This window comes from Typopeltis vanoorti, chromosome 23 (assembly GCF_054136105.1).
Source record: "Typopeltis vanoorti isolate ZY-2024b chromosome 23, IOZ_Tvanoo_1.0, whole genome shotgun sequence".
In the NCBI taxonomy this organism is placed as follows: Eukaryota; Metazoa; Arthropoda; class Arachnida; order Uropygi; family Thelyphonidae; genus Typopeltis; species Typopeltis vanoorti.
The window spans coordinates 75,509,890-75,529,627 of record NC_143571.1 but is presented as its reverse complement, the minus strand read 5'-3'; the positions used below and the strand labels follow the sequence as shown (position 1 = coordinate 75,529,627).

The 19,738-nt window shown below is 37.0% G+C and overlaps 1 protein-coding gene across 1 annotated transcript in view; it reads left to right on the top strand.

The window, feature by feature from the left end:
• Positions 1 to 19,738, top strand: part of LOC150093999 (ecdysteroid-phosphate phosphatase-like) — a 127,393-nt gene that overhangs the window by 67,873 nt on the left and 39,782 nt on the right. Inside the window, exon 5 of the mRNA XM_090413133.1 lies at positions 19,013 to 19,261. Within this exon, the coding sequence (XP_090269259.1) occupies positions 19,013 to 19,261 (249 nt within the window). The remainder of the gene's footprint in view (positions 1 to 19,012; positions 19,262 to 19,738) is intronic.

The following is a 19,738-nucleotide window of genomic DNA, read 5'->3' as shown; positions in this document are numbered from 1 at the left end:
TAATAATAAAACAACTTTCAGATATGAGAACCAATGTGGTCATTATTCCTGGGGATCTTACACCTTGTCTACAGCTCTTGTATGTATTGATCAACAAACCATTTAAGCAGGGCCGGATTACGACCCATAGAGGCCCTAAGCACTTAAAAGATTTTGGTGCCCCATATATATGTAATTCGAAATATAAACAATTATAAACCATAAAATAAATTTTTATTTTTCAAAATGAAACAAACCTTATAGTAAGATGGAAAATAATGTTTATTTTTGTATACTTCAACTTTATTTAGATTTGAAAAGTTTTCTCCTACTTTTTTTAATTGCAAAGTCTTTGATCAGATCCTCAAAATTAATCTTATTTAACACATCTGCTTCTATACTTAGTAGAGATAAGGCATGCAACCTTCCTTGTTGCATAATTGTTCTGATGGGATTTTTAATATACTTCAACTTTGAAAATGAATGCTCAGCTGAGCAATTTGTGACCATTAATGTTAAAAATATACGAAAGGCAATGTCTACATTTGGTAAGGCACACTCAATATTGTTTTCTACAATTATTTTATAAAGTTCCACATGACTGAATCTTGTTTTTACATTTTTTGTTACACTGAACTTTTATTATTATTATTATTATTCAGGCCTCCATGGAGTCAAAAGACACATCATGGGAGGTCCTTCCTAAGAATATAAAGTCTGTCAAGACTCATCGAGGGGAGGTCCCCCTTAAGAAACACAAACTCTATCATACCACTCCTTAAACTCATTGACCGTTCTCGCTCTCACCACTCCATCAGGCAATGCATTCCATGGTTCAACCACCCTCCACACAAAGAAACCACTCCTCACAGTTTCCTTTCGTAACTTCCAGTGATGGCCTCTTCTCATCACTTCTTCCTGCTGGTCAACCAAGCAAAAGAACTCCCCAGTGTCAATCCTGTAACCATCTCTCAACAGTTTAAAAGTCTCAATCATATCACCTCTCCTTCTTCTATCCACCAAACTCTGCAGTCCACATTCCCTCAGCCGATCCTCATAACCAAAATTGTACAGTCCTGAAACCATCTTTGTCATCCGTCTTTGTATCCTTTCCACAGTTAATTTATCCCCTTCAAATCCTGGGGACCAAATCTGAGAACAATAGTTTAAGTGTGGTCTGATCAGAGACTTATACAACGGAATGATAACCCTTTTATCTCTGCAGGTCAGTGTCCTCATAATTGCAGCAATCCTCTGTGTTACCTTCACCACCTTTGCAATATATCCCCTAAATTTCAGGTTTCTATCAATCGTCAACCCCAGATCTCTTGTCTCCCCTACTTCCTCCAGTATAACTCCTTCCATAGAGTATGCAGCATCCCATCGATGTTTCCCAAACCTCAAGACCTTACATTTTGCTGCATTAAACCGATACCCCCATTCATTTGCCCATCTATCTAGCTTATTCAAATCCTCTTGCAGGGCTACCACATCTGCACTATTACTAATAATCCTTCCCAGCTTCGCATCATCCACAAACAACTGAATATCTCCTTGCAATCCACTGGCAATGTCATTGATATAAAAGTTAAACAATATAGGTCCTAGTACTGAGCCCTGTGGAACCACACTTGTAACACTCTGCCTCCTTGAAACTGCTATACCATACACAACTCTCTGATACCTATCAGACAGCCAATCCTGAATCCAGTTGACCAATCTGACATCCAGACCCATATGCCGCAACTTAAATATCAGCTTATCATGTGGCACCCTGTCAAATGCCTTCGCTAAGTCTAAGAAAATTGCAGTATATGCCTTTCCCTCATCTAATGTTTTTGAAACTTTATTATAAAAGGCTAGCATATTGCTAAAACAAGAGCTCGCTTTCACAAATCCATGTTGACTCTCACAGATAACATTACCCTAATCTGCCCAATGTTGTATACGGTCCCTCACTACTTTCTCCAAGATCTTAACAAGTGTCTATAATTAGACACTTCCAGTCTGTTACCGCCCTTGTGCAATGGCACTATCTTACCTTCCTTCCATTCCCTGGGCACCTTTCCCGCAGCCAGACTTTCATTGAAAAGCTAGTTTAATGGCACTGTCAGTTCCCTAGCACATTCTCTCAAAACTCGTGGTGAAATACCATCCAGTCCCAAAGCTTTACTGACATCCAGAGTACTCAGTATCCGAAACACACTTTCCTCCTGTACCTCTAAACTTCGAACCAGCCCTATCCCTCTAGCATTAAAACTGACTCCTCTAGGATGAAATACTCCAATAAAGTGTTCATTGAACAATTCCACTATGTCCTCTGCATCAGTCACTCTATTCCCATTTTTATCCCACAATATCATTCTTCCACAGTCATTCCTCCTCCTACTGGCCACATAGCTAAAAAAAGTCCCTAGGATTCTCTTTGGATCATAGGGCTAATCTCCTCTCATATTCTAGTTTCGCTTTCCTTACCACACTAGTCATTCTTCTGGCCTGTGTTTTATATTCTTCATGTATCTTCTCTTCACCTGTCTCCATATATCTCTTCCATAGCCTCTCTTTCGCATGCAATTCCTGTTTAATATTGTTTGTCATCCTCTTTACTCCAAATTGTGTCCTCTTCTTCACTCGTAGTATACAACTTACCATTGCTGCTAACAAATATTGCTTCACAATTTCCCATGCACTAATGATATCCCTCCCTTCCAATTCCTCCCTCCATGAAACTTTCCGAAGTTGACGTCTAAGACTATTATAATCACCTGCTTTATAATTCCACATAAGTTCCTGTCTCTTTGATACTCCTGTATGTCTATTCATTTTCCAAGTCAACACCATATGGTCACTCTCTCCATCTGGTGGGAGAGATATCATCTCAGTTATTATCAACTCTTCTGATGCTATAACCAAATCCAAAACTCTTGAACCTCTTGTTCCCTCTGTTACATGTTGCCTAAGACATTTTTCTCTCAAGAATTCTAGAAATTCCATTCTCCTATTGCTACATGCATCTTCCTCTCTCCAATTTATACAGCTGTAGCTAAAATCTCCCATAACAATCATTCTTCTTGCACTTGCCAAACTTAACTGTCTCAGCATCTCCTGGTCCCCATCCTCTGTGCTCCTGGGTCTGTGGCAACACCCCACTAAATATCCTGTCTTGCCTACCTCTGCCTCACACCATATGCTCTCAAAATCATTTGTCTCACTTCCTTCCAAAGCCTCCACTCTTAGAGGACATAGGCCATCACTTATCATAAGCAGTACCCCACCACCACGCTTTCCCCTTTTATCGTGACGAAAAACGCTGTACCCAGCGACTTCTATTCCTGTTATCATATCCCCTTCTGTCAACCACGTCTCAGTGAACCCAATAACGTTTGGCCAGGCTGATGCTATCTATGCCACCAATTCCTCTCCCTTATTTCGGATACTCCTGGCATTAGTATAAAGCATATAAATGCCATTGTTTCTATACCCAGCATTATCCTCTCTAGACTCCACTGGGCTCAATGTGTTATCTGATGTCGTCTCCCTTCTCCGAAGTATCCATTCCCATCCATTCCCACAAGAGGCCACCCCTGCTATCATCCTCCCTGGGACACACTGACTCATTCAGAACAGCAATCCCTCCAGATGCCTACATATGGCGCACATATGAGTGAAACTGCTGAAGCTCAGCTGAGAAATTAGTGTTCAAGTCCTCTGGGTAAGCATCAATCAGCTTTTGACAACACTGAGAATACCTTTCAATTTCAGTAGATGATGAAGTCACTGAAGTAGCATTATGTGACACATCACTTAGAAAAGAAAATCTCTCTGATATTTCTTTGTATATCTTTCCTCTTCTTCTCATCTAAGTTTCAAGTTTGTGAACAATTGTGTAAAAGGTAGTGATACGAAATTTATCTCTGGCATTCAGATATACTTCTGGAGCATCTCCGTCATTGGGTGTCTTCTTTCTGATATATTTGTGAGTTTGAGCTGCCTTGTAATCAACATCTGGTAGCACTTCCTTAGTAGCTGCTTCATATCTTTCAAATTCATTTCGTGACGTGCACAATTGGTCAGCTAAAGATCCATACAGATCTGCACATGTTTTTAAGTTGACATCCTCATTCTGTAGAACTTGGCTTACTCTATGAAAATTTTGCAAAATCTCATCCCAAAAATTCAACATAAAAACGAATTCTAGCTCTTGCATCTTATTTGCAATATTATCTACTTCTCTTCTAGTGTCTCCCTTTTGTGACTGTTTTTCAGCTATTCAGTCTAACACTTCTAAAATTTGAAGGAAAGATTTCAAAATTGCTACTGTTGCCATAGCATGTGCCTCCCATCTGGTAGCAGAGAGGGATTTTAAGACATTTTCATTTCCAATACAACCTTTAAGAATTGTCCACCAGCTGGTTGAGGCTGAAAAAAAGGTATAGAGCAACCGCACTGTAGAGAAGAAATTAACCGCCACTTGACAGCAGTCAACAGCACTTCGGCCTATCGAATTTAGTGAATGAGCTGAACAGGACACATATATAGCAACTTGTTTGTTTCTAAAATTTTTTGCTGCATCCACTTATAATGCCCAGACATGTTAGCAGCATTGTCATAAGACTGACCCCTACATTTTGAAAAGTTTAGCTGACAAACTTTATGTAAGTACTGCAACACCTGATTTTTGCCATTTCCTCACCGGTATGGCTTTTCATTTCCAGAAAGGTTAAAAGCGTTCAATAGGCTGTCCATCTTTTAAGTACCTAAGTACAACACTTAACTGGTCGATATGTGACAGATCTGGCGTTGAATCAACTGACAAACTAAAATAACCAGAAGATTTTACTTCATCAACAATAAGCATGTGGACCTTTTGAGCCATCAATTGAATGAGTTTCTCACAGGTGGCTTTGGACAGATAAGAAGGATTTCCATATTTCACAATGTGACCTGCTAAAAATGGATCAAACTGACTTATGAGCTCAAGTAGCCCTAAAAAGTTCCCATTTTGCAATGATCCAAATCTTTCTTCTGTTCCTCGAAAAGCCAAGCCACGTTCAGTTAACGTACGATTAACAGCTATGACATGCCTCAGCACATGTTCCCAGTAATCACACTCTTCCTGAATTTGTTTTTCCAACTGTTTTCCCAACCCTACACCTTATCTGCGAGTTAAGTATGTTAGCATAGAGTTTCGGTGAGTAGTGCTTTTTTCATGTTGATCAATTACAATAGTATTTCGCCAGTCATTGAACTCTTCTCCTGTAACAAAATGTGAGAAATTTTTAGGAGCAAACAGTTTACAAACAAAACAATAAACTGATCCTGTTGATGGTGAATACAATAACCACTCTCTCTTGTATTCCTCACCATTGACTTTTGTCCCAACAAAAAGTTTCTGTGAACAGTATCTTACTGGTTTGCCACAACTGAAATGTCGGTAAGACTTGTCAAACGGCCCATTGTAGTGTTGACAGTCACATCATCATCATCATCAAATTCCTGCCATGTACCCTCAAGGGGTGTACAGGATATGATAGTACTATATGAAAAAAATAACATCATTACTACCTTCCTATCTACAATTTTCCTCCAAATCAGTCTGTTACTTGTCAAGACTCCAACATTATCAGATCTTATATTTCTATCGTCTAAGGCACTTTGTACCGTATCAATCCACCTATATCTTGGTCCTCCTCTGGGTCATTTTGCTGCCAACCTGGCAGAGAACACTTGTTTTGCTAATCTTTCTTCACCCTGACAGTCACTGGGTCCACAAACAGTCCAATAAGCCACGTCATCAGCAGAGAAATCAAGCCACAACCCTGGATCTTTTGCTATATTTACTTTATCTTTTGCAGACTGAATCATTTCGCCACCATCACTATGGCCCACTAAATTTCATTTTCAGCAATTATTTCAACCTCAGAATGTTTTGTAAGGTAACTTGCATCAACATTTGCAGTAGAAATATCAAGAGAATTTACAAAGTGAGGTCAGTAGTGAGACATGTGCTAGATGAACTTTGATGATTCCAACATCATCATATTTTGATTTTAAAGTGATCAAAGTGGTATTTGTGTCCACTTCTGATGACGGAGATTGGCTCTGATCAGGAATTGGTATATAATATTCTGGAACCCGTGTGAAGAAATCAGTCAGCTTTGCAGTCTTGGAATCTAATTCCAAAGTCTCTTCTTGTTTCTTTTTTGATAGTTTTCGCTTTTGTGCACCGCTCAACTGAACACGTTTCATCTTGGTTCTTGGGATCTGTTAAATACAGAAATAAAAAGATTATTTTGTTGAATATTAGGTGGCAATCAACACAGTTACACATATCACAGGCAAAATTATACAAACAATTTAATTTTCGGCTTACAGCTGAATCTTGTGCTTTCGTGCTTTAATTTTACCGGAGTCGCACTTCTGCGACAGCTAGGCCTTTTACCGAAGGTGCATTTCTGAGACAACCACGTGATTTGTTTTATATTTGCTTCTGGAGCCTTTTATAAGATATAATTTATTAAAACAAGACCTAAAACACAGACAGGAAAATAAAAAATAAAATGGTTACGTTAATTATAAAAAATTACCTCATTTGATGCATTGGTAGTGCCAGAAAGTGTCGTGAGCGATAATACGGTGTAAACGAACCGTCAGATACGTGGTTAGAGTTTTATTAGGCCTTCTACATGTCAATATTTATTGAAACAAAGGTAACAATAAGAAAAGATAAAAACATTGAAAAACTAATTAAAAGTTAATTTAAATTAAATTCGTCATCTAACTAAAGCAGAAATTCTGTGGTGCCCCCCCCCTTTCCATGATGCCCTAAGCACGTGCTCATTTTGCTTAAAGGTTAATCCAGCCCTGCATTCAAGGACTATGTACAAAAATTCTGCATGGAGTGGATGACAGCCAGCGGCTACGACCTGACTCCTTCAGGGAAGATTAAGAGACCATTATTAGAACTGTTGTGCAACTGCATTTTGAGAGCTTGGGAAATGATTTTGCCAGCAATAACTGCTAAGAGTTTTTTAAAAACCAGCATCTCTAATTCCCTGGATGGGAGAGAAGATAATGATTCTTGGGCAGATGACTTTGACAATGCACACAAGGAAACTGCTCTTGAGGCCAAAAGTAGTGCTAGCGAATAGGAGATTCTTGGTAATTCATACCCATTTTCAGTTTTTTTCCTGAAAACCTTAGTTTTCAAAAATCCTCGCATATATCTCGCACCATGATTTTTGAACTTTAATTTTGGGAAAAAAAGTGCAAGTTATATTCGAGTAAATACAGTATATTGTGATGTGGGTGGGGAGGTTGAGACTGACCGGATATATGTTGAAAGTGGTGATAAAGGTGATTGGACCATTCCTACCCAACCAGTGGCTTGGGTAGGACTGGTTATAGACCTAAAAATGAACTGCTGTGTTTGTTTACAAATACCAGAAATATCAGAAATAAGGGGATGAAATGGTTTCAGAGATTGAGTTTATTTGCCCCAAAAAGTGTGCAGCTTCACACTTTCTCCAGTTGGTGAAAGTGATCATGAAATGATCACCTGGGTTGTGGCTAGCCATATGCAGACTTCTGTGAGGGAAGGATATATGTAGAATTATAAGGCTGATGATTATGACAAGCTTAGGCGAGAGCTTGGAGCTATAACATGGAATGAGGAATTGAGCAGTAAGTAAATAAATGCTGCTTGGGAACTAACAAAGAAATACATAACAGCATCAATTTGTGAATATATTCTGAAGGTCAAAAGGCTGAATAAGGTAGTACAAGATGAATAATGATAATACTCAGTTTCAAGAAGAGTATAAAGAACAAACCAGGAGAGCGACTTGGTTACTAATTAAAGAAAAGTGCAGTATGAGCAGAAATTGGAAAATCAGGCTAAGAAAACCCCAGAGAGAGTTTCAGATATGTAAAGAAGAAGTAAGTAGTAAGTAGAAGGAAGGAATGATCATGGTATCATGGTAAAATGAAGTTAATGGATGAAAGTGATAGAATGGTAACTGCTGGCAAAGACATTGTTGAGGTATTCAGTGATCAATTTATAAGGGTGTTTCATCCTGATTAGGGTGGAATCATGAGGAACTTAAGTGTAGATGACTTATGAGAGGATGGCTTAATTGTGAATGAGCAGGAGGTATTTGAGGAAATAAATAACCTTGATGTCAAGAAAGCTATATTATTCAATGACATATCACCATGCATCTCAAGGAAATGTTCCAGGGAATTGGTGTGACAATTTTTTGTCAGATTGGTGTTGCAAGACTTTTATTAAACAGGCATTGGCATGCCTGTTTAATAAAAGTCTTGCAACAGCACAGGTTTTCCATGGGAGTGGTAAGGGGGTAAAATTGTTCCACTGCATAAGGCTGTAGCTTCAAATTATAGGGCAATCTGTATATCTGGAGTTGTGAAGGTACTAGAGAGAGAGATTGGTGAGAAGTGGGATACAGAATTGGGTCGAAAAACATCCATATTTTTTGTGGTTATCAGTATGGGTTTGTTAAAGGGAGATCATATTTTACTGACTTACTAATGTACTATAACAAGGTGACAAATACCTTTGTCAGGGGAAATGCATATACAGTGGTGTACTTGGATTTTGCAAATGTTTTTGATAGGCTCCCACATGACAAACTATTAAATAAATTGAAACAGTTGGGATTGGATAATAGACTTCTGAGTTAGATCAGCAACTGGCTGTCAGACATTTGTATATGGGGTTGCAGTATCCCATAAGAGGAAGGTCATTAGTGGTGTACCGCAGGGATCAGATTTGGTACCATTGTTGTTCAGTGTGTATATTAATGATATTGGGATGGGTTTAACTAGGTTCTCCATTCAGATTGTAATTAATGCTTTCTATGGTCCTGTATATTTTCATAGTTTGTTTTGTCTTTTTACTGCACAGTTTCATTTTATTTAGTTAAAATGACTTGAAGACTTCTGCTGGATAACATCATCTGCAGAAAGTAAAGAGCTGAGAAGAATATAATCACATTGATATTTGGTTTAACTTTAATGTCACTTTCTGTCTCAGTATGGTCCATGTAGATAACTAACAGTGGAGATAGTGTGCATGATTGTCTTACACATGATTTTACATCAAACTATCTTCCTGTACTTCTTTCATTTCTAACAGCTGACTTATAATTTAAGTGTAGGATTTGTATATTTCTCTGTAAAATGTCTCATATATACCATATAATTGTAATGTTTTGAACAGCTTTTCTCTTTGTACTTTATCATATGCTTTTTCCAGAAAGATGGTACATTGCACCCTTCGATTGGAAAAGGCCTAAGTTCGATTGTAATCATGACAGGAGGAATCTTTATATGGGATTTTTTCAATCGAAAGTGAGTTAGCCGATCTCATATGGAATAGCAGGATTATTTTCCCCCCAGAAACTCAGATTTTTCATCCCACATACAGACAAATTAGCCCTCAGGATACATGCAATTTAGAGACAAAAAATACTAGTGATGGTGGTGATGGGCAGTTGATGCCGTTGGTGTAGATCAGCGTTTCTCAAGCGGGGTTCCACGAGATATAATAATGAATAGCAGTGGCAAATAAATGAACTTAAACAGTGAAAGAAAATAATAAACGTTCTCTGAAAGGAATAAATTTGAGTTCACGTTAGTTGTATTAACTCCCACTAGGATGCGAGGCAATGCTGTTTATGATCCACTTATCATACAGCAACTGGAGCTAGTTCTAGCACTAGCTAGTATCACTTATGAGTCAGTGCAAGAGAAACACGAGAAGCGCAGTCGGTCTCTTATCAATCCTATGTGTTTTCTAGCATGTAGGTACATATTCACTCATTAATATGAAAAGTTTGTACGTTTTCTTGGCTAAACTCCACTTTATGGTGATCGTGATTTTTGGGAAGGTTACTCCTTTATTTCAGGTTGCAGTCGATAGTTTGAACAATCAATATTTGTTATTTCATCAATTTATTAGTTATATCATTACAAATTGTGCATTTAGGTGTTGTATTTATGAAAGTTAGACTCAAATAAATAATAATTATGTTTAAATAATATTATTAATTACATTATTTGGTACTTATGCATTAACGGTGGGGGCCACCCAATTTTTCATGATTGTTTGTTTAATTTCTTTTTATTATACTTTTTCTGTGATATTTTTATTAATTTACTAAATAACATAACTGAATCCTTTGGCTCTTCATATAATTAGTAATAACTGAATCTGTTTTTTAAACTAATTTTCTTGGTCCTTTAATTTAACCAATTTTTTTTAAAAAACTAATACCTTTAATGATAGACACTATCATTAAAGCATGTCGCATGTATTAAGTATTTTTATTGTTTCAAGACCAATTTCATTTGAGTTACACGGCAACCACTTTTAGCTAACCTACGTGAAAATATATTCACTTTCAATTCGATATATTGATAGTTTGTTCTAAATGGTGAATAAGGTTACATAAGTGCTTTGCACGATGCAAACAATGATCACCATATACTGGAGTTATTCCGTTTTCTCTCTCTCTCTCTCTCTCTCTCTCTCTCTCTCTCCCCGTTTTCCCATGTATTTCTTTTGTTTTCCTTTATTTATTTTGTGCTTCATTTTTATTAGTCTAATTTTGATTTATCATCTTTTTTTACATTTTTTATTTTATAGAAATTTCTAACCGTTAAAATGTGGAAATTTTTGAAGAGAAAAAATCCAGATAATTCTGAAGAGGCTAGTGATGAAGAATTAGAATCTCATACCGAATTTCAAAACACAAATACAAAAACGAATACAAAAGAGGTTTGTCTTTACAATGAAAATTACTTATCAATGGGCTTTACATTGACTGATGATCCAGATTGTCCTCTTCCACTGTCTCGTCTGTGGCAAACAACTTTCAAATACAGTAATGGCTCCAGCAAAATTGAAAAGACATTTCACAAAAAATCGCAATGATTTGGAAAATCAAAGTGCTGATTATTTTAAAATGCTATTGCAATCTCAAAAGAAACAGTGTGCAATTTTTATGAATAAATTCATAAAAATTGTGAAAAGTGTCAGTGAAAAGACTCAGGAAGCAAGTTATTATAGCAGAAATTATTGCACAGAAAAGGAAAAGTCATGGAAAAGGAAAAGTGGTGAGAACCTAATAACGTAATAGTGGGTAAAATGCTGGGACACGATGCAGTACGAGAAATTGAAAATATTCCACTTTCAAACAGTATGATAAGTTGACGTATCCATGATATGTCAAATGACGTCAAGGAGGTTTTGTGTGATAAACTGAAAAATAGCAGTTTTTCCATCCAAGTTGACGAGTCATCAGATCTTACCAATGACTGTTACATTGTAGCTTTTGTAAGATTTATTAATGAGGGTGAAATTCAAGAAAACTTTCGCTGTTGTAAAGAATTACTTAAGACAAACAGAGGAATAGATATATTCAATATTTTATCCTCATATCTGAAAACAAAAGGTCTTTCTTGGAAGAACTGTATTCGCATCTTTACTGATGGTGCTCTATCCGTGGTTGGCTCCATAAAAGGTTTTGTTTCTCAAAAAACAAAAAGAAGAAAATGCTGGTGTTGTCTCAACACACTGTTTTATTCACAGAGAAGTGTTGATGTCAAAATCTCTTGGAGATGAACTGAAAAAAGTTTTTGATGATGCCACAAAAATGGTTAACTTCATTAAACAAATGCCAGTTCGCTCCAGAATGTTTAAAAATCTGTATGAAAACCTGGACAAAGAGCATATAAATCTTTTGCTCTATGCAGAAATCCCGGTGGCTAAGTCGAGGAAAAGTTCTAAATAGGGTTTAGAACTTTTGTTTGAGCTAAAAGATGAATTGCAAAGATATTTTCAAGAAAACAATAAACAAGATTTTGCCAAGTGTTTTGAAGATCAAAGGGTGCAGATGCTAGCCTATTTAGCTGATATTGTAGCCTTTCTGTTGAAGATGAAATCCATGTTTGTTTATCTAAAATCCGACCCCGAATTAAGTAATTGTTTACCAAAAGACAAGCACAGGTTTCACATTAGAAAATTAAACTTTATTATTCATATTTGTTTCAAAAATAACAATTCTTTGCACATATTTTTGTTTATATGATATTTTACTTTGATTTATCTTGTTATTTTGAAAATTACAAATAAACGATAAAGTTATTATAGCCCTTATTATTTGTTTTCCTCATGATCTTTAAATTCATAAATAATAAAGAAAGATACTAACAATGATATATAATAATTATTATGTAGGGGTTCCCTACAACATGGATATTATTTCAAGGGTTCTGCAAGGGCAGAAAGGTTGAGAAACGCTGGTGTTGATGATGGAGATAGATTGAAGTGGTGAAGATGGAAATTTGTAGAGTAAGTAGGTGCCCTCCCTTGATGAGTCTTTGGACTCCTTGGAGGTGTCATGAAATAATAATAATAATAATAATAATTTGGCTTAAAGTAAAAATCTGATTTTAACATCCCCTATTTAGCTTGAATCCTTATTTCTTCTCCCTATCATAGTTTTTCATTGTTTGTTCTCAACTGTGGTTGTCTAAATCTTGCCTGACCCCACTTGTAACCTTCTGCCTCCTTGATACTGCCCCACCATACACAACTCTCTGATACTTATCAGACAGCCAATCCTGAATCCAGTTGACTAACCCGACATCTAAACCCATGTGTTGCAACTTAAATATCAGCTTATCACGTGGCACCCTGTCAAATGCCTTTGCAAAAAAGTAAAATCTTAGGCAGAAAGTAAACATGTAATAGAGAGAACAAGAGGTTCTAGAGTTTGGGATTTGGTCTTAGCATCAGAAGAGCTGATAATAACTGAGATGAGATAACTGAGGACAATAGAAAGAGTGGCTTTAGCAATAAAGAGAGGGCATGAAGCAGACAAGATGATAGTTATGGTGGGTACGAATGACCTGAGAGGTAGTATAAATCGGGTAGGAAAAGATTTAAGAACATTATTAGATATTGTGAAGAGGAAAAGTGTCAATGGGAGAATAGTGTGTGTGCTGCCTCGTTTTGACAATTACGGGTTAAGTAGACGAGCAATGATAATGAATGATATGATTGCAAGAATGTGCAGAAAAAGAGGTCTGGAGTTTGTTGATGTTTGGAGTGTGTTTGAAGGAAAAAGGCAGTTGTATGCTAGAGATGCACTGCATCTTAACATGGAAGGACATAAGCGATTGAAGAAGTTATTGTTTTCTGAACAGGTTGAAGTTATTGGGCAGGGAAACTAATATTGAAAAGGTTGAGTGTAAGAGAGAGAAACTTTAGCACTGATTGTGTATTTATTGATCCTTATAGGCTGAATAAATTGCAGAAGAGAGGGGATAAAAATCGGCATAGGACTACGGTAGTTAGTGACTTATATATCAGTTCTAAAGCCGGTACAAGATCTAGAGGGAATCTGCAATTTTTGTATACCAATGCTAGAAGCATTCGAAATAAGAGAGAAGAATTTTTGGCATTAGTCAGTGAAATCTCACCAAAAGTTGTAGGCATTAGTGAAACTTGGCTGTCAGCAGAAGATGTGGTCACTGGAATTGAATGTGATGGGTACAGTATTTTCAGGGAGGATAGAGAAGATAGAACAGGAGGAGGAGTACTGTTGACGATAGCTGATGTGTTGCAGCCAAAGAAAGTAGTATATCATGATGATAGACATGTGAATGAGAGTTCATTTGAGGCAGTCTGGTGCGAAATAGTGACCAACGCAACCAAATATACAGTTGGATGCTGCTATAGGCCAGGGAGTACGGGGGGAGATATTGAATTCATGCATCAGCAACTTAGTGCAATGAGAAGGCTTGGTGATTATTATGGGGGATTTTAATTACGGTGATATCAATTGGAAGGAGGAAATATCACGTAGCAAAAAGGAAATGGAGTTCATACATCTTCTACGAGATAATTACTTGAAACAGCACGTAACTGAAGGGACACGTGGTGTGAGAGTGTTGGACCTGGTTATTGGTTCAGAGGTTATATGCATAAGTAAGGTGTCCTCGTTACCTCCAGTTGGCGAAAGCGATCATGTGGTATTGACTTGGGAGGTTGCAAAATCTGTGGATTTTTCTATTAAGAAGGGGTATGTACGGAACTACAGGTTAGGCAATTATAACAAGCTTCGGCGTGAGCTTGCAGCCATCCCATGGCAGAACATATTGCAAGGGAAAGATGTTAGCAGTGCTTGGGATAAAATCAGCGGGTATCTGAGGAAAGCAATATCAGATTGTGTCCCCATGGTTAGGAGGTCAAACAAGGCAGGCATTAGATGGATGAGCAGTAGTATCAAGCTTGAACTGCAAAAAAATAAAATGTTATGGAGAATTTACAAGGAGAAAGGCGATCAGTACACCCATGAGCAGTACAAGGCTCAAGCTAGGAAGGTTACCAGCATAGTAAGAAAAGCTAAATCAGATTATGAGAAGACCTTAGCCAAAGAGATCAAGGGTAATCCCAAAGAGTTCTTCCGCTATGTGGCAAGTAAGAGGAAGAATGACTTCGGAAGGATAACCTTAGTGGGTGCTGATGGTATTGAGGTGACAAAATCAGATGTAATAGTCGAGTTACTGAGTGATCACTTTTCAAAAGTCTATCACCCAAGTGAGGATATCTCTATACCTACAGCAATACCTAATGTGAGAATTGAAGCTAAAGAATCAGAGGTATTAAATATATTGCAAAACTTAAATGCAAACACTGCGGTAGGCTTAGATGGAATATCAGCTTGGGTGTTGCGTGAATGTGCAAATGAATTGTCAACCCCTCTCACCTGGATATTTAACTTAAGTTTGAACTCTGGTATGGTCCCTAGGGAGTGGAAGTTAGGCAAAGTGGTTCCTTTGCATAAGGGTGGCTCTAAAACTGCGGTATTGAATTACAGACCAATCACCATCTCAGGAGTAGTGGTAAAAGTATTGGAAAAGTTGGTTAAAGACAAAATTCAAGAATGGGTGGATCAGGATATGATACTCTATAGAGGCCAACATGGTTTTGTTAAAGGTAGATCCTGCCTTAGCAATCTATTAACTATTCATAATAGAATAACATCTGAGTTGGACAAAAGAACTGGCTACACAGTGGTACTTCTGGATTTTGCTAAGGCTTTTGACAGGATACCCCATAGAACACTGTTACGCAAATTGGAGCAGATGGGAATGGATATTAAATTGGTGATATGGATAGGAGAATGGCTCAGGGAGAGATACCATAAGGTGGTGTATGGAAGAGCCGAGTCCAGAATGAGGCAGGTGACCAGTGGTGTGCCTCAGGGCTCTGTGCTTGGGCCAATGTTGTTTAATTTGTATATAAATGATATAGGAAACGGCTTAAAGGGAGATATTCAGTTGTTTGCTGATGATGCAAAGTTGTGTAGTGCAATAAAAAATCAAGCTGATGTTGAAAGTTTGCAGGAGGATTTAAATAAGCTGGTAAAATGGGCAAAAGAAAATGGATGTCAGTTCAATGTGGAAAAGTGTAAAGTCATGCATTTTGGGATTAAAAGATTACCAGCTGTGTACTACATCGATGGAAAGGTACTCCAAGAGATTGATGAGGCTAGGGACTTAGGGGTATTGGTAGATAGGGAGATGAAGTTCAGAGGACACATTGCTAAGGTGTCCAAGATTGCACATAGGATTACTTGGTTGTTGAGGAACACACTGACATCCTGAGATAAAGAGGTTATTATTCCCCTTTATAAAGCATTGATACTTCCACATTTGGATTACTGTGCTCAGGTCTGGTCACCTGGATTCCTTGGAGATGAGGAGGCTGTGGAGAGGGTTCAGAGAAGAGTGACCAAGTTGGTGAGTGATATAAAAAATGCTCCCTACATTGATAGATTGAGAGCTTGTGGATTGCAGAGATTGGTTGATAGGCGAAGAAGAGGGGATATGATAGAAACATTCAAATTACTAAAAGGTTTTTATAGGATTGATGCAGGGGAAATGTTTCAGCTGTGTGAAAGTGATGGAAGAACAAGAGGTCATCTCTGGAAATTAAAGAAGAGTGTGGTTAACAAAGGTGTCAGAACAAGGTTTTTTGCCTGGAGGGTGGTGAATGAGTGGAATTCATTGCCTGACTTAGTTGTGAGCTCTTCGTCTGTAAATGAATTCAAGAAGAGATATGACAGATATTGTTTTGCTAGTTTGGGTCTCCCGCGATGAGTCTACTGACTCCATGGAGATACCCGTAATAATAATAATAATAATAATAATAATGACATCTCTCACCCCCTGTTGGGAAGAGAAAGTGACCATGTGATTTTGACTTGGAAGATGAATAGACATGCAGGAGTATCAAAGAAAAGGAAACATATGTGGAATTATAAGGCAGGTGAATATAATAGTAGATATCAACTTGGGGCAGTTCCATGGAGGGCAGAATTGTAAGGCCAGGATATCATTAATGCATGCGAAATTGTGAAGGAATATTTGTTGGCAGCAATAGTAAGCTGTATTCTACAAGTGAAGAAGAGGACACAATTTGGTGTAAAGTGGATGAAAAACAATATCAAACAGGAACTGCAGGTGAAAAAGAGGTTATGGAAGAGATATAAGGAGAGCCCTGGAGAGCAGATGCATGAAGAATATAGGTCTCAGGCCAGGAGAGCGAGTAATATGGAAAGGAAGGCAAAACTGGAATATGAGAAGAGACTGGCACTAAGATCCAAAGATAATCCTAGGGAATTTTTTAGCTATGTGGCCAGTAGGAGGTGAAATGATTGTGAAAGAATGACATTGTGGGATAAAAATGGGAATAGAGTGACTGATGCAGAGGGCATTTGTTGTTGTTCAATAAACACTTTATTGAACAACACTTTATTGGAGTATTTCATCCTGGTATTTAATACAAGAGGGATAGGGCAGGTTCGAGGTGAAAGAGGAGAGCGTGTTCCAAATACTGACTACCCTGGATGTCAGTAAAGCTGTGGGACTGGATAGTATTTCACCACAGGTTTTGAGAAAATGTACTAAAGAACTGGCAGCTCCATTGACCAGGCTTTTAAATGAAAGCCTGGCTACACGAAAGGAAGGTAAGATAGTGCCATTGCATAAGGATGGTAGCAAAGTGGAAGTGTCGACCCATTTGTGTTTCATCAGTAGTTATTAAGATCTTGGAGAAATTAGTGAGGGACCACATACAGCATTGGGCAGAAGAGGGTAATGTTATCTGTGAGAGTCAAAATGGATTTGGTAAGGGGCACTGTTGCTTTAGTAATATGATTACCTTTTATAATAAAGTGACAAGAGCAGTTGATGAGGGAAAGGCATATACTGCAATTTTCTTAGACTTAGCGAAGGCATTTGACAGGGTGCCACATGATAAGCTGATATTTAAGTTGCAGCACATGGGTCTGGATGTCAGATTGGTCAAATGGATTCAGGATTGGCTGTCTGATAGGTATCAGAGAGTTGTATATGGTGGAGCAGTTTCAAGGAGGCAGAGGGTTACAAGTGAAGTCTCACAGGGCTCAGTACTGGGACCTGTGTTGTTCAACCTTTAAATCAATGACATTGTCAATGGACTGCAAGGGGATATTCAGTTGTTTGCAGATGATGTGAAGCTGTAAAGGGTTATCAGTAATAGTCAGTGGTGAGCTATGGAAATTTTAACAAAGGACTCGCAAAAAAGTCGTATTTCACACAAAAATGTTTATTAATACAGCTTGTGTACTCCTTAATCAAAAAGTATATATTTCATGATCTAAACATGAAATATTTGCACATAATCATCTGTGTTAATTTTCTTACATAAGAAAAACATTTTTTAACTATCAAAATATAATAAAAATAAAATCTTTTATAATCGCACATATGCAATAGTCCACATTTTTTATAAACAAAATAAATTTGTTTTGTTTGCGATAGAAGTTTTTATGACAAACAATCAATAAAAAATAAATAGATATTATCTAAACACAATAATATTGAAGTACGTTATATTTCTCTTTTGTTTTTATTCTTCACGTGATAATCAAGGGGCATTATTTTATAGTCCTATTTATTTATATGTGATTACCAAAAGTGAATTCTCATTTGTAAAATGGTAGTAACAGTAACTATAATATTTTATTTAATAAAATCACTTTGTTAGGTTACTGTATGAGTTTGTTGCTTAATATATTTCAAAAAATTATGTTTTTTTTTTTTGAAAAAATAAAAAAGTAAACAAGAAGAACAAAGGACTCGCAAATTTGAGAAAAATTTAACAAAGGGCTTGGGCGAGCCCCTTATAGCTCACCACTGGTAATAGTGCAGATGTGGCAGTCCTGCAAGAGGATTTGAATAAACTGGACAGATGGGCAAATGGATAGGGATGTCAGTTTAATGCAGCAAAATGTAAAGTCTTGAAGTTTGGGATACATCAATGGGAGGCTGCATACTCTATTGGAGGAGCTATATTGGAGGAAGTAGGGGAGAGTAGAGATCTGGGATTGATGTAGGTACTGACAGAGATATGATTCATCTTGTAAACAGACAACATGAACTTACGATATCGATACATACAGTACAGTACTGTGAATGCATTTTCACTTCCTTATGATTTTCTTTAATAACAATTTTCTTTTCTTTTCTCTAGCTTACTTTATTGTAAGAATATAGTATATATATATATATACATACCATACAAAATATGTGTTAATCGACTATTTATGTTATCTGTAAGGATTCCAGTCAACAGTAGGCTATTAATAGTTAAGTTTTTGGGGAGTCTATGCGGATTTTCGAACAACATGGAGTTGGCATCCCTAACCCCCACGTTGTTCAAGGATCAACTGTATATATAACATTAATACAAGTAGAAAAAATTCACTATTCAGATGTTTACAATCTTTCATGGTGGAGTCACATAAAACAAAAAAATAAAGTGATTCAAACTTAATAGATCTCTGACAAATATTTGTTTTTTTAATAAATATTTATTTTCAATGCCCAAATTTAAACCAATTGTTATTATTAATAATTAATTCAGTACTAGTGATTTTTTTATCTGTTTTATCAGCATCAGGGCAGAGTCATCTGATGATTAATGTTGAGCCAGGATTATTTGAATGGTTAGCTTGGTATCATGATGGCATGCCAGCATGGATGACTTTACAGGAACTAAAAGATGTTGGCTTTAATGTCAGTTTGAATTATAAACCTGTATTACAAAGAGAAGAACTTCATAATACTAAAGAATCATCAGAGGAATATTATATGCGAAGTTTCCTTGTTGCTCAAACAATATTAGAAGATACTGCAAATACAGGTAAGGAATTTAAATGACATTTAGAAAGAATTTAATTACTAGATATGCTCTTTTTTTGTTGATTTTTAAATTTTTAATTGTTAATAGATTATGTACTAGATAATAGCATAAATATGAGGTCTGACAGAAAAAACAAGACTGCCTGTATTTCTTTTTATTTAACAAATTGAGAAAAATCAGCTGCGATTTCCTTCAAAATAGTTCTCTTCTGAGTTGACACACAGCTGCATACGATGTTGCCAAGGTTCAAAGCAGTTCTGCAGATCATATTCTGAAAGGCTGTTGAGGATCTCCGTTTTTGCTTTCACATCATCTACTGACAAAAAATGGGTTCCTTTGAGCACCAACTTGATATTTGGGAAGAGATAGAAGTTGCAGGTAGTCAGGTCTGGTGAATAGGGTGGGTGCTCAAGCACAGTGATGTTATGATTAGCTAAAAACTGCTTCACAGACAAAGTGTTGTGGGCTGGTGCATTA